The sequence below is a fragment of the Physeter macrocephalus genome, chromosome 11 (genome assembly GCF_002837175.3).
Source record: "Physeter macrocephalus isolate SW-GA chromosome 11, ASM283717v5, whole genome shotgun sequence".
Classification (NCBI taxonomy): Eukaryota; Metazoa; Chordata; class Mammalia; order Artiodactyla; family Physeteridae; genus Physeter; species Physeter macrocephalus.
The window spans coordinates 93,576,398-93,587,613 of record NC_041224.1 but is presented as its reverse complement, the minus strand read 5'-3'; the positions used below and the strand labels follow the sequence as shown (position 1 = coordinate 93,587,613).

The 11,216-nt window shown below is 38.5% G+C and overlaps 1 protein-coding gene across 2 annotated transcripts in view; it reads left to right on the top strand.

The window, feature by feature from the left end:
• The window catches only part of AFG2B (AFG2 AAA ATPase homolog B), a 16,949-nt gene extending 6,210 nt beyond the window's left edge, over positions 1-10,739 (top strand). Inside the window, exons 3-8 of one of the 2 annotated variants that reach the window (XM_007116722.4) lie at positions 2,069-2,227; positions 5,212-5,421; positions 5,938-6,162; positions 7,524-7,658; positions 8,792-8,917; positions 10,386-10,739. In XM_007116722.4, coding sequence (XP_007116784.1) covers positions 2,069-2,227; positions 5,212-5,421; positions 5,938-6,162; positions 7,524-7,658; positions 8,792-8,917; positions 10,386-10,553 — 1,023 coding nt within the window. In that variant the 3' untranslated portion in view covers positions 10,554-10,739. Of the gene's footprint in view, positions 1-2,068; positions 2,228-5,211; positions 5,422-5,937; positions 6,163-7,523; positions 7,659-8,791; positions 8,918-10,385 lie in introns of those variants that run through there. The other variant, XM_007116723.4, reaches the window with a different exon arrangement.
• Positions 10,740-11,216: the final 477 nt, after the last annotated feature.

The window sequence follows — 11,216 nt, the reverse complement described above, 5'->3', positions numbered from 1 at the left end:
AAAAAAAAAAAAAAAAAAAAAAAAAAAAAAAACTTATTTTGAAATAATTAAAACTTCAGGGAGAGTTCTGAGATAGAGAACTCCTGCTAAATCCTTTATCCAAATTCACCAGTTTTTAACATTTTGCCAAGTTAGCTTTATCATTCTCTCTTTTCTCTTCTTCTCTCTGTACAGTTGACCTTTGAACAACACAGGTTTGAACTGCACCAGTCCACTTATACATGGATATTTTTCAATAGTAAATACTATAAGTACTGCACGGTCTGGGGTTGGTTGAATCCACACAGACGTGGGGAACAGCAGATATGGGGGTCCACCTCTACTTAAGCGAGGGTTAACTTCCATGTTGTTCAAGGGTCAACTGCCTAGGTACACACATTGTTTTTTTCTGAATCATTTGAGAAGGGGTTGCATGCATCTTAACCCATTATCCTTTAATATTTTAATGTCCATTTCCTGTGAACAAGTATGTATAATCTACTTATATTCAGGAAATTTAGCATTGATCAAAATGTTGTCAGATTTACAGTTCCTATTCTAATTTTGCTAACTGTATCCATTTTTGTAGCATTCTTTTCCTCCAGTACAGGATCTAGTCCAGGATAATGTATTGTGTTTAGTATTTTCTTTTTATCTTGAACGCTTCCTTAGCACTTTTTTGGTGTGTGCGCGACATTTGACAATGACATTTTTCAAGGATGCAGGTCAGTGATTTTATAGAACTTCTGTCAGTTTGGGTTTGTCTGTTTCTTCACAGTCACATTCAGGTTATGCATGCCCATTGGGGATACTACATAAGTGATAGTGTGTCCTTCTTATGATGTCACATGTGGAGGCACAATACGTCCACCTGCCCTTCATTGGTGGTGTCCCTAATGGTGACTGATGTGATCAGTCAGTCAAGGTTTTGTCCAGTTTATCTACTACTGTATAGCTGCTATTTTCCCCTTTGCAACTAATAAGAAATCTGTGAGGAAACCCTCTGAGAAAATGCAGATATCCTGTTCCTCATCAAACTTTCCCTCCACTAGATTAGCATCCATTGATTCTTGCCCTAGACAGCCTTTACTGCGATGGTTGCAAAACTGATTTTCTAATTCCATTATTTCCTCTACCTCACTCTTGATTAAAGAAATTTATTTAACACAATAGTGAGCCCCATTTCCTCTGTCACACTGGCAGAAATTTAAGGTTTGGTAATGTCCATTGTTGGAGAGGTGTGGGGAGAACAGCTTCATATATTGGTGCAGCTTTGAGGACAGTTCAGTAGTATCTGTGAAAATTGTAAGTGTGCATAATCTTTTTTTGTTGTTTTTTTTTTGTTGTTTTTTTTTTTTGCGGTATGTGGGCCTCTCACTGTTGTGGCCTCTCCCGTTGCGGAGCACAGGCTCCGGACGCGCAGGCTCAGCGGCCATGGCTCGTGGGCCCAGCCGCTACGCGGCATGTGGGATCTTCCCGGACCGGGGCACGAACCCGCGTCCCCTGCATCGGCAAGCGGACTCTCAACCACTGCGCCGCCAGGGAAGCCCTGTGCGTACTCTTAAGCACAATAATTCTACTTTGAGGAAATTATTATATAAAATACTTGAGCATGTGCACAAGGACTTTCCGTTGCTGCTTTGTTTTTAATAACAAAAGACTGTAAACAACCTACGTTCAACAGGATGTCGTTAAAATACTCATACAATATGCAGTTGTCAAAAAGAATGAGGTAGAGCTGTATTAGTTGACATGAAAAGAGTTCTAAGATAAATGAAAAAGTACAAATTAATATGTATGGTATGGTCGCATTTGTGTATCTCTTTGAAAACATATACATATGTCATAAAACATACTGGAAGAATACACAGGAGACTTGACATTCTCTGGGGATGAATATTGGTGGAGTTGAGGGGGAGACATTTAATTTTTTTATACCATGTGTTACAGATTTCTTTATAGTGATAACAAAATAGATGTATAAATTCAAAAGAGGATTTAAAAATAAAAAGTAATTGTGTTTGTGTACCACAAAAAAGGCCCACCTGATTTTTGGTTTGATTTTGCTTTTTGGGGTGGATTTCTTCAGAACCAGGACAATCCAATGATTGATGAAACAGACTTTCTTGAAGCTTTTAAAAAGATCCAGCCCTCATCATTTCGAAGTGTCATTGGACTGATGGACATCAAGCCTGTTGGCTGGGAGCAGATTGGTGGCCTTGAAGATGTAAAACTGAAGTTAAAACAGGTGAGGTAGAGAATCTGCTTAAGCCAGTAGAATACGACAGTCTAAGTGTAATGCTTTATGGTGAAAACAAGCTGCACTGAAACTTCTTGCCATCATCACTAATGCGATCCTAACATCTAGATCTAATGGTCGATTTTCAGTCCTTATTTAACTGGACTCTATAGGCATCAAATATTATTTTTCATACTTTCCTGCCTCACCCTCTTTTTGTTTGCTTTTTGCTCTAAAGAGTTTATAATTTAGACCGCGGTCAGTAAACTCTTTTCTGTAGAGGGCCAGAGAGTAAATATTTTAGGCTTTCTGGTCTCTGTTGCAACCACTCAACCCTGCCATTGTAGCACGAAAACAGTCGTAGACAGTATGTAATGAGTATCCGTGTTCTGATGGAACTTTATTTATGGACACTGAAGTCATATAATTTTCACATCACAAAATAGTATTCTTTTGATTTTTTTTTTTGAGCATTTGGAAATGTAAAAACGATTCTTATTAGTTCATGGGCTATACAAATACAGATTCTTTGTTCATAGGCCTGAGTTTGCCCTGGGACTGGTAAAAACACAAAATTATAATAAACAGTCAGTATGGCCTGGGTGGCTACTTGATACTGGTTCTCACAGTGGCTGTTGAGGGACACAGCTCTTCAGCCCTTCTTACCTGCATTGCAGGTTCAGCAGTTGATTTTGCCAATACCCCTTTGGGTGATCCTGCCATAAGGAAGTAGGTTTCTCTAATTGCACACACACAAGACTGATTTATAAGTATCAATTATAATTTATTTGTCTTAACTGGAAGCTATATCTGCAGTGAACCCTGGAATCCTTTTGTCCATGGATAAGCACATTTATAATATGCCCTAATTATTTATTTATTTATTTATTTATTTTTGGCCGCGTTGGGTCTTCGTTGCTGCACGTGGGCTTTCTCTCGTTGCAGCCAGTGGGGGCCACTCTTCATGGCGGTGTGCAGGCTTCTCACTGCGGTGGCCTCTCTTGTGGCGCACGGGCTCCAGGCATGTGGGCCTCAGCAGTTGTGGCACACGGGCTCAGTAGTAGTGGCTTGCGGGCTCTAGAGCGCAGGCTCAGTAGTTGTGGTGCACGGGCCTAGTTGCTCTGAAGCATGTGGGATCTTGCCTGACCAGGGATCGAACCTGTGTCCCCTGCATTGGCAGGCAGACTCCAATCCACTGCGCCACCAGGGAAGCCCCCCTAAATTTTTACATGCTTTGTCTCATTTAATCTTCACAAAATACATGCGGGAGATGAGTAACACCTTCCTGTTAGAAACACTGTTTCTTTAGCTCTGAATATTAAGCTTTCCTGCCTTTCTGAGCACTCCTCTCCCCTACCTTAAGTGTTAGTTCTCCAAGCTCCTGAGAGTTTTCTTTTTGCATTTTCTGAGTGAGCCTTTGATCTCCTCAATGTCCCAGGCCTCAGCTGTCCCCTGAAAACTGCTAACTCAGAAATCTTTATATCCAGCACAGATAGTTCTTTGGATCATTAGAACTACTTAAATGCCTGCCTACTGGATAACTTCCAGGGATCTCAAACTCAGCATGTCCAAAGTTCAGCTAATCAGTCTCACCTCTACACCTGGGTTCCCTCCCTCAGTGAACGCAGCTATTCACCCCACCCCCTCAGTCAGAAACCTGTCTTCTAAAGGCATGGAGTCATGTCATACATCACGTAACTTCCCCTCTGGATTTCCCCTGCGTAAAATACAGTTACATTTTATGTTTCATATACATCCCTCCCACACCACCTCCGCTGCCCGTGACACATCAAGCCTTATTATTTTTGTAGTCTGAATCCTTGCAAGAGACTGCTAAGTGGCCTCCCTCCCTCTAGTTTCATTTCCTTCTATCCATTCTCTATACTGCTTCCTCATTGTTGACTAAAACTGTCAAGGCCCAACGTGATCTGAATCCTACCTCCACTTCAGCTGTATCGCATCTTGCCTCCCTCATCCTCCCCTCTGTTCCTGCTTACTGTTGGGAGATGAATTGGATGCTTTCATGTGTCTCTGTATATATTATTCCTTGTCTGTGGAACGCCCTTCTCTGGTCTGCTTGTTAGTTTACAAGCCTGTCTCCCCAACTAAAATAGGAGTTTCTAGGTACAGGGGTCTTGTCTATCCTTTTCTGCAGAGGCAATATATCAGTAGTTAAGAGCTTGTGCTCTTGATCTACACTGTCTGGGGTTAGTCTTAGTTCTGCTGCCTTGCTAGCAATAAGATAATAAGATCTGGGTGGGTTACTTCACTTTTTAAGCCCGAGTTTCTGCATCTGTGAAGTTATGATGATAACAAAACCACCTACCTCAGAGGTTGTGAGGATTTACTTACTATTATGAGTGCCTACTTTGTGAAGGTGTCATTCTAGGTGATGGGGATTTAGAGGTGAACTTCGCTTACATTCTAGCAGGAGCAGAATGACAAACTCAACATGGAAAAATAGTAGTTTCAGATAGCAAATGAATAAGTGCTCCAAAAGTAGAAGATGGGTAGTAGCGTCGACTGCCTAGGAGGGGGAGGATCTGCTTTAACTACAGTGGTTAGGAAAGACCTCTCCAAGGAAATGACATATGAGTGGAGACATGTATGATGAGGGATAGCATACAAAGATCTTAAGGGAGTGTTCAGGCAGAGAGAGACTAGCAGGTAAAGGCTGTGAGATGGGAACAAACTGGAGTGTTTGGGCGATGGGTTATGTGAGGCCTTGTAAGCAGTGGTAAGTTAGGAGTTTGGATTTGGATTTTATTCTAATTCTGATGAGAAGTCATTGAAAGATTTTAAGCAGGAAGTGATGTGACCTCACTTAGGTCATAAGATCACTGGCTGCTGTGTGGAGATCGGACCACATTTCCAGCTCATAGCAGGTACCTGAGGATTGTTGAATGCATGAATTTACTGAATTTTTTGATGTTCATCATTATACTAAAACAACTCTCTCTTTTTGTGTCCTGTCTCTTTTTGTGTACTTTTAGAGCATTGAATGGCCTCTGAAATTCCCTCGGGAATTTGTTAGGATGGGCCTGACAGAACCAAAGGGAGTTCTCCTGTATGGTCCCCCTGGGTGTGCTAAAACCACCCTGGTGAGGGCCCTGGCCACGAGTTGTCATTGCTCTTTTGTTTCAGTGAGCGGAGCTGATCTCTTTTCACCTTTTGTTGGAGATTCAGAAAAAATCTTGTCTCAGGTTTGTTTTTTTATTTTCCCTCATGCAGTTAAGTTTACTTTTGAATTTTTGTTTCATGCCTTAAGGATAAACCTTATTTTTTAAAATATAACTGGCTTTTTTTCCTATTAGGAAAGTTATACCTGACTGTGTATAGAAAATTTAGAAAATATAGAAAAGTGTAAATAAGAAATCCTCCATAATTCCTCTACCTACTGTTAACATTTTGGTGAATTTCATTTGTCTTTCTGTTTCCTTGGGCAGGGAATGGGTGGATGTAATATATATCTGTGATTTTTTAACTTAATATTATCACTTTTAAAATTCAATAATATTAAATATTCTTTGAAAATATGATTTTAACCCCTATATAATACTGTTATTCCTTATTTATTCATTCCCTAGTTCTTAGACATTTAGAATCTTTCTCTTTTTATATTTTAAAAATTATAAATACAGAGTAATGCAGAAAACATACATTCATATGAATAAGACATGATGTATAGCTTTTAAATATTTCCATTTTTCGAACAAAAGGTATTTCGACAAGCAAGAGCAAATACTCCAGCAATTGTGTTTTTGGATGAAATTGATTCAATCTTGGGCTCTCGATCAATCAGCAGAACAGGATGTAATGTTCAAGAGCGTGTTCTTTCTGTTCTCCTAAATGAATTAGATGGTGTTGGATTGAAGACTATAGAGAGAAGAGGAAGTAAATCAGATCAACATGGTAAATACAAGGAGCTGGAAAAAAACGAAGAGGTATTTATTAGCCAGAGTACACCAAAAATCCAGGCCAGCATTAAGTAGAATGCATCTGCACTAGCTTTTCCTATGCTGGATTCATCTCATAGAATTATATAATTTCAGTGTGACTCTTAGGACTTTTACAGAGCTGGTAAAATAGTGATTTACCTGGGAAAGGTGAGGCAAATTTTATAATAAGGTATCTTAGATATATATGAATGTGAATTTTTTCCTAAGATTAGAAACATAACTACATATTGCTAGTGGAGAAGGGAGTTTTTTCTTATTTTTATACCCTGAAAAACTAGTGTTCATCCCTTTCTAAAATTGTTTATGTGAAATGAAACATAACCCATGTTTGGGTTACTGATCGTTGGAAATAATGATCAGTAATTGAAAATTTTCAGTTTTCTTGAGGAATGGGTTTCCTTGGTTATAACAAAGTTAAAGTGACCTTGGAAATCCTCTTCCTTTCTTCTGAGCCTTCTCCAGATAGTTTGGTATCCTTAAGTAATTCCTGACAGATAATTTTTTTCTTTTATTTTTTTCTTGTTCTTACTTGTTTCCCATTTTTTAAATTGTTCCATGGAAAGAGAGTCTTACAGCTCCTTAGGAACATATGCCACTAGAATTTGACAGGACCCATCAGGTTTTCTAATCAGATCTCCTCATCATGCAGGATTTCCTTCTATAGCCTCTGACAGGTGTTTACCCAGCCTCTGCTAAAATACTTGCAGATATAGGGAACTCATTGCTTTGAGAGATCACATCACTGGAGAACTGCTCTGATAATTAAGTTCAACGATTTTGAATGTTTAGCATGTGTAAGGCCTTGTTCTGGTTGCTCTTAGATATTTCTTATTTTCAGGATTTATATAAATGCAGCTTATGTTAATTGTCATATTTCTGCCTGTTGAAAGAAAACAAAGAGGTAAAATAAATCTCCCTCCTTCAAGAACATGAGAGCCAAGATTTTTCATAGCTGTAATACATGTGTTAGTCAGATGCTTCTGTCTTTTCAAGTCATCCATTTAAGTTGTAATCATTCACTGGGGCTCAGGTGCATTTAGGTCAACAGATAGATGTTCTCTGCTGTGGTTTAAAGCTTTTCATCAGTTCTCACACTGAGAGATGCCCCATCAGGATTGATCACTCCCTTCACTGTGTACACAGAGTAGCTCTTTGATAATAATTTGTTTCTGGGGTACCTTGATATTGAGAAGGTGGTCTGGAAAGGAAATGTAAGCATTCTAGTCCCAAGAAAAAAATATCCCCCTATTTAGAAACAAATGGACCTTCTGATTTGTAATTTTAAAAAATACATTTAATAATTAACAACTTACTGACATTACTTTGTGTTGTATGTTTTCCCTCAGCTAGAGTTTCAGGAAGTTTTTAATAGCAATGTCATGATTGTTGCAGCAACAAATAGACCTGATGTGTTAGATGATGCCTTGTTACGGCCTGGAAGATTAGACAAGATTATTTATATTCCACCTCCAGATGAAAAGGTAATCATTGTGCACATTTACTCTGTGTGAGCATTTCTAACAACACATCAGTGACTGAACTCTAAGAAGACAGCAGAATTGAATCCCTTACTGGGTGTAGGTGTACATGGTGTGTGTCCTATATTGGATTCCGCGTTTTTCCTTATCTGGGCCCGTCATGAATCATCATTTTCATCTGCTTTTGATGGGTACTCTGGCCCTGTTTTCAGAAAAACATAAGCCTAAAAGCAAGGTAGTAATTTCCTTTTTGTGGAAGACTCAAAATACTGAGTTTATTGAGTCTACTCAACATTATTTTGCAACTAGAATGGAGGAATCCTAAAGTGTTAAAAGGGTTTTAGGGGCTTCCCTGGTGGCGCAGTGGTTGAGAGTCCGCCTGCCGATGCAGGGGACGCGGGTTCGTGCCCTGGTCCGGGAGGATCCCACGTGCCGCGGAGCGGCTGGGCCCGTGAGCCATGGCCGCCGAGCCTGCGCGTCCGGAGCCTGTGCTCCGCAGCGGGAGAGGCCACAGCGGTGAGAGGCCCGCGTACCGCAAAAAAAAAAACAAAAACAAAAACAAAAAAAAAAAAAGGGTTTTGGAGGTTATCTGGGTCAGCATTCTTATTTTTCAGTGGAGAAATCTGTGGTTACAGAGATTATACAATGTATCCACAGCCAAAGAATCAGTAAATCCGTTGTGCTTCACATCCAGAGCCACTGGCAGTGAGTGGTGAAAGACACAGAAAATGAATTTTTTTCCTTCCTTAGGCTTTTATCAGATTTTGAAGGGATGGAAAAAAAATTATATCTATTTTATTTTTAAATTGTTTCTGATAATTTATGTATTTGCCTTTGAACCATGTCGGATGGGACTGTTTGTACCCAAAAGAGAGATTCATCAAGTCTCTTAAAGATTATATCTATGGTTGGCTATTTTTTTAATTAATTATAAAAATATTAAAATGTATCATGATGTCACATTTACTTTCTTACTTCTTGAGAAGAAGTGATTCTTTCTTATTGTTTGTTTCTGAAATATATATACTTTCTCTGTAATATGATAGAAAACTCTAACTTGAAATGTTTTAATACAGCATTGTGTCAGACATAAATGTTGTAAGGTTATAAACATATTATTTTTTATTTTGTTCCAGGGCAGGCTTTCTATTCTGAAAGTCTGTACAAAAAACATGCCAATGGGGCCTGATATTTCCTTAGAAAACGTAGCAGCAGATACCTGTTTTTTCTCTGGAGCTGATCTTGGAAACCTCTGCAAAGAAGTAAGTTAATTAGTGAAGAAAACCTATAGTTCAAAACATTTCTTCATTTATTCAGAACTTCATTCACTTGGCAGTATTTACTGAAAGGGAGGCACCATGTGAGGTGAAAAAGACCACTGTGGTCCCTTACCTTCTCTCTTCAGAGCTTACAGGTTGATGGGGCAGTGAGGGAGGTGCAGAGAGGTAATACTGAATTAAAACATGTAGTGAGTCAGGGAAGTTCAGGGTGCTGTGGGAGTACCTAGGAAGGACACCAGTCCAGACCTGGGGGTATCAGAGAAGGCTGTCTGAGAGAGGGTGTGTGTACATTGAATCTGGAAGGATGATTAGGGAGTTAGCTAGGCTAAGGGAGAGAAGCGGAGTGTTTGAGGCAGAAGGAATAAAATGTGCAGCAACTGGAGGTGAGAAATGACATTATTGAAGAGGTGGAGTGGACAGTGGCCAGATCACACAGGTTCTTGTAAGTCACTTTAAGGCATTTAGACTTTATGTTGGCTGCCAAAAAAGGCAGCCACTGTGGGTTTTTCCTTTCTATAAACCTGTGTTAAAAATAACATTCAGAAAAATGCACAGATCAGAAGGATATAGTGCACTGAATTAACATAAAGTGAACACACTTGTATAAGCACCTCTCCAGAAGCTTCCCGTGGGCCTTCCCACTTTATCCCAAAAGAGAACCACTCTCCTGACTTCCAGCACTGGGGATATTAGTTTTGCCTGCTTTTGCACTTTATATAGATGGAACCATACGGTATGCTTTTCTGTCTGCTTCTTTAACTCAAGATTATGTCTGTGAAGTTCATCTGTTGTTTTGTGTGTAGCAGTAGTTTGTTCATTTCTATTGCTTATAATATTCTAATATATGAATGTGCGGCATTTATATACGCATTTTATCTTTGAACATTTGTGTTACTACTTTTTTGCTATTATGAATTAATGCTGCTATGAACAATCTTGTACGTGTCTATTGGTAAACGTGTGTATGTCTGTTTCGTATACAAAGAGAATTGGTGGGTCATCGAGTATGTGTTGATCTGTTCCTTTATGATCAGTGCTGTTTCCTGTTTAAAAACTCCTACTCTGAGGTCAGGAATATAGTCTCATCTTTTTTTAATTTAATTTTTTTTTATTGGCATATAGTTGATTTAAAAAATTTTTATTTTATACTGGAGTATAGTTGATCTCATCTTTAAAATATATGCACTCACAATGTCTGTATTATTCTGCAGCCTGCTTTCCCCCCAGCCCCCCACCCATTTAAGGCTAGAATTTAATGTAGAAGAAAAGATGGTCTACTGAGAGGACTTTTAATCACTTTAACTTTTTAGCTTAATGTTTCTAGCATCATGAATATTGAAATTCTATGAAGTGAGACTGAGATTTTTGTGTTCAGATTTTAAAGTATTACCATATATTGTAAAACAACAATGAAGCATATTTATTATTTCCTATTGTTTGTCTCTTATAGGCCGCCTTGCTGGCTCTGCAAGAAAATGGACTGGAAGCGACCACAGTGAAACAAGAGCACTTTCTAGAATCACTTAAGACTGTAAAACCATCCTTAAGTCACAAGGATTTGACTTTATATAAAAACTTATTTCAGAAACAAGGATTTTCTAACTTAGAAGATATTTAAAAATTATTTTACATACCTGCTTAAGGATTAACTGAAATGTGAACGTGCACTATAATTTGCAACTTCACACTTTGTGTGTGTTATTTCCTATAAATAAAAAAACTTGTGCCTAATAAGCTAAGATTTCATACTTACAGAAAAGTTAAAAGAATAATACAAAGAACTCTTATATACTCTTAACCCAGATTCTCCAATTTTTAACATTTTCCTACATTTGTCTCCTTTCTCTCTCCCTCTCCCTCCTCCCCACCACAGTATTTTTCTGAACTATTTAAAAGTAGATTTTACACATCATGCCCCTTTATCCCTTTAATACTTCAGTGCACATTTCTTATAAATGAGGTTATTTTCTTATATGACCACAGTGCAGTTATCAAATTCAAAAAATTTAACATTGATACAACATTTTAATCTATTGACGATGAATTTCATCCGTTGTTCCAATAGTAATTGTTTTCCCATTACAAGATCCAGTCTAGGATCATACACTGCACTTAGTTGTCATGTCTCTTTAGCCTCTTTGCCCTTTTTAATCTGAAACAGTTCCTCAGTCTTTCTTGACCTTGACAGTTTTGAAGAGTACAGACTAAGTATTTTATAGAACAGCTGGTTCCTAATTTGTGTTTGTCCTATGTGCATCATGATAGGTTCAGGTTATGCATC